Consider the following 3,406-nt stretch of genomic DNA (forward strand, 5'->3'; position numbering starts at 1 on the left):
CCTATTGCAGTCAAATATATGCAGGGTGTTTGGTGTATTATAAGCATGCAATACATTTTCAGAAGATGATCAAATAAACCAAACACACTGAGGGAGCACAGACAAGGGAGTCTTCCTCTGTCCGAAGGAAGTGGGGAGGGCTTCCTGGAGGAGGTGCTCCGTGAGCTGAATAGCAACTGATAGGAAGGAGGTGTGCCAGCAACCAAGCTGCCTGGAGCCTTCTGGCTGTGGCAAGTTGTTGAACAAATCTTAATTTGTTGATTTGCTGATTAGGAGCCAAATCCCAACTAAATGGATTGACATAAAACTCAAATGTATCCTTCCTCCAAGTTGAGTGAGTCAGCTCAAAACTGGGAGGCCGGATTTTTACTGTGAGCCACGTCTGAGCCATTCGGTCTGAATGTCCCATTGGATCCCTGGGGTTTGTGTGGGTCTGTGGTGGAGAGTGGGGTTTTGTCATCTTTCCCTGCTTTCCCAACATACCTCATCTTTCTGACCTGGGACCCTTCAGCTTTCAGAGGTGGTGACATCCGAGTCAGTGTCTGATGAAGCCATCACCCAGACCATGGGCCGCTGCTGGGATGAGAACCAGTACTTGCTGTGCCCCCACTCGGCGGTGGCTGTGAACTACCATTACCAGCAGATGGACAGGCAGCAGCCCAGGTACAGGCCATGGGGGCTTGGGCCACTGAGGGACCATTTGAATTTCAGGGGCTCTCTTCTTCTCCAAGCGGTGGGAGAGACAGGACTACGAACAAATGGCTGTAATGGAGTGTGATGGGTGCTGTGTGGAACTGTGCCCTGGAAACTGTGGGCCCAGAAGAGGGAACGTGGCAGGTATCCCAAGGACAGTCAGGGGCAGAGGTGGTGGCTGAGCTGGCCTCCAACCAGGAGGAACAGTTTTCCAGGTAGCATCATTGTAGTGATAAGTTTGAGGTGCCAATTGTCTGTCTGTGTCTCTGTCTTCCATACCCCACCCTATCCCCAAACTTCCCCTGCTTCTTCTCCTTCCTCCTCCACCTTCTCCTTTCCCATCCCTCTATTCTCTCACTGTCCTCCTGCTGCCACCTGCCCCCATCCCCAGCAGCACTCCCCGGTGCTGCCTTGCCCCTGCCTCTGCAGCCAAGTTTCCGGAAGCTGTCCTGGCTGCTGGCCTGACCCCTGAGACTCCTGCAGAGATCGTAGCCCTGGAGCACAAGGAGACACGCTGCACCCCAATGCAGAGAGGTGACAACTGGACCCTGATGCTTCAGGACACCATTGAGGACCTTAGCCGACGGTGGAGGGGTCATGCCCTCAACGCCTCCCAGTAGCCTGGCTGGAGGTGGCTTTCTTTAGGCTTCAGATCCCAGGGAGGTGCACCCACTGAGCTGCCTTGTGACCCTCCCCATTAAGCATAGGTTAGGAGGTTCCCAGGAGGCTGCTCAGCTGGGTCTGGAGCCAGCTGGCTTTGCTTCATTTCCTGGCTACTCTGTGCCTGGTCACCAGGGAGGCTGAGTGAGGGGCTGTGAACAGTTGCCAGAAGCACCCCCTCCCTCCCTGGCCCATGCAGCAGTGTCTGAGCTGTAGTGAAAGTTTCAGGGCCTGCAGAAGAAGAGCCTTGGGCACAGGATTGACCATGGCTCCAGGGGTTTAGGACCCCAGACCTGTGAAGATGGGGGCAGCTCACCACCTTCATGCAGCCTTTATATGTTCTCTGAGCCTTAGTTGATTTGGCCCCCAAAACAAATCCAAAGGTTCTAGCCCGCCTTGTCAGAGACTTCCACCCTGTTCACATGTTGGCAATCCCTGGAATAAAATGCTTGTTCTGTGTGATGGAGACGGCACATCCTGTGGGCAGGTCCCTTCCTAGAAGGGCTGCAGGACTGTGGGCAGCCCTGGGGGCCGCTGAGTGGTGGGCTGAGGTGTGTGCGGCATCCCGCTGCTGCCCTGCATTGGCCCAGGCTTGAGGCGCCATGGCCCTGGTGGTGCTGGCATCCATAGAGGTTGAGGTGGGGCTCACCAGATGGAGACCCTGTGGGAAAGCATTGGCATCAATGTGCAAACCGAGTCAAGGCCCTGTTGCTCATACATCACTTGGGATTGCGCCCATTTGACTCAGGTTCCAATCCATTTCATCAGGTTCCAGTCCTGTGTGGGTTGAGGAGAGTTTTAGACAAATACATGAACGGCAACAGAAGCCCCATGCCTTGGACGCTGGGGGCCCCTAGGAGGGGAGGGGAGGCAGGCGTTGGATGGAGGAATTTTTTGCCACTAGAGGATGCTGTTGCCGCCACCCTGGGGGCTACTGTGAAATGACCTAGTGGGCATCTGTCCTCCAGAGGCCCCTTCCCCTGCCTGCCTGAAGTCTGAAGGTGCCGCTCACCAGGTGCGGTCCCTGCCTGGCATACCCCATCAGAACATCCCAGCCCCGGATCACCGTAGGACTAAAGGGAAAGGCCTGTAGTGCCCTCTGCTGGAAGACTGGACATCGAGGGACTGCAGTCAGTACCCAAAGGGGAGGACAGGGTTGCTGGACCCCAGGAAGACAGAAGGAGTGTTCTTAAAGGAGTGACAGTGACTCCTTACCAGCCACGACACTTGGCAGTTTCTGAGACACTTTAACATCCACAGCAGCAGACACTGATGCAGCCCCTGGGGCCGCTTACCCATTAGATATGATAGGCCCAATGCTTAGGGGCCACCATTCATTAGAGGCCCATGAAAATGTCATTTCTTTTAAAACCAAAAGAAAACAGTATAATCCAGCTGGGATTTTATTCATCTTTCTTCTAACACAGTTGTACAATAGAATTTTGAGTATTTTTTTTATAGAGGAAGACACCCATGAAAGCAAAAGTGCCTAGTACCCACAAAAGTTACTATGCAGCCCTGATAGCACCTACTGTGTGCCAGGTGACATTCTACAAAAATTAGCTCATTTAATCCTGACAGCAGCGTGTGAAGCAAATGCTACTGTTTCCCCTGTGTTGCCGGTGAGAACACAGAACATCCAGCCTCTGAGAGAGGAGGTAACTTGAGGTAACTTACCAGGGTGGCAGCACGGAACAGAGAGGCGGGAACTTGAACCCAGACCTTGTGGCCTCCAGTTTGTTCTCCTCACACCGCCTCCTGTGTCAGCGGGCACGTTCTTACTGGGCTTGCTCTGCTGCCTGCCTCCGTCCATCCTTCCCCAGGCCCTGGCCCTGGCCGTGCTCCTGGGTCTGCCCGCCATATTCCTTTCTTGGATGGATCTGGGAGCATGGCTGTGCTTCTCCCGGAGTCCTCCAGGGGCTGCTGTAGCCCTGCTTTCCCAACCTCTTTAACTGGCACTGGTGCCTGCTGTGGGCAGGCGCATGCAGGTGGCTCCTTCTCCTTTGCTGCCATATTCTGAGGACCTCAGGGCAGGGCCAAGGTCACAGGGAAA

General features: G+C 54.5%; 1 protein-coding gene across 10 annotated transcripts in view; it reads left to right on the forward strand.

Moving 5' to 3' along the window:
* THNSL2 (threonine synthase like 2) overlaps window positions 1–1,815 on the forward strand; it is a 16,265-nt gene extending 14,450 nt beyond the window's left edge. For 6 of the 10 annotated variants that reach the window (XM_023194886.2, XM_023194890.2, XM_023194888.3 and 3 more), the window contains 2 exons: window positions 512–663; window positions 1,085–1,815. In XM_023194886.2, the coding sequence (XP_023050654.2) occupies window positions 512–663; window positions 1,085–1,313 (381 nt within the window). In that variant the 3' untranslated portion in view covers window positions 1,314–1,815. Of the gene's footprint in view, window positions 1–511; window positions 664–731 lie in introns of all 10 variants that reach the window. The other 4 variants (XM_023194889.3, XM_023194891.3, XM_023194894.3 and 1 more) reach the window with 3 other exon arrangements.
* The last annotated feature ends 1,591 nt before the right edge of the window (window positions 1,816–3,406 follow it).

This window comes from Piliocolobus tephrosceles, chromosome 15 (genome assembly GCF_002776525.5).
Source record: "Piliocolobus tephrosceles isolate RC106 chromosome 15, ASM277652v3, whole genome shotgun sequence".
NCBI lineage: Eukaryota > Metazoa > Chordata > Mammalia > Primates > Cercopithecidae > Piliocolobus > Piliocolobus tephrosceles.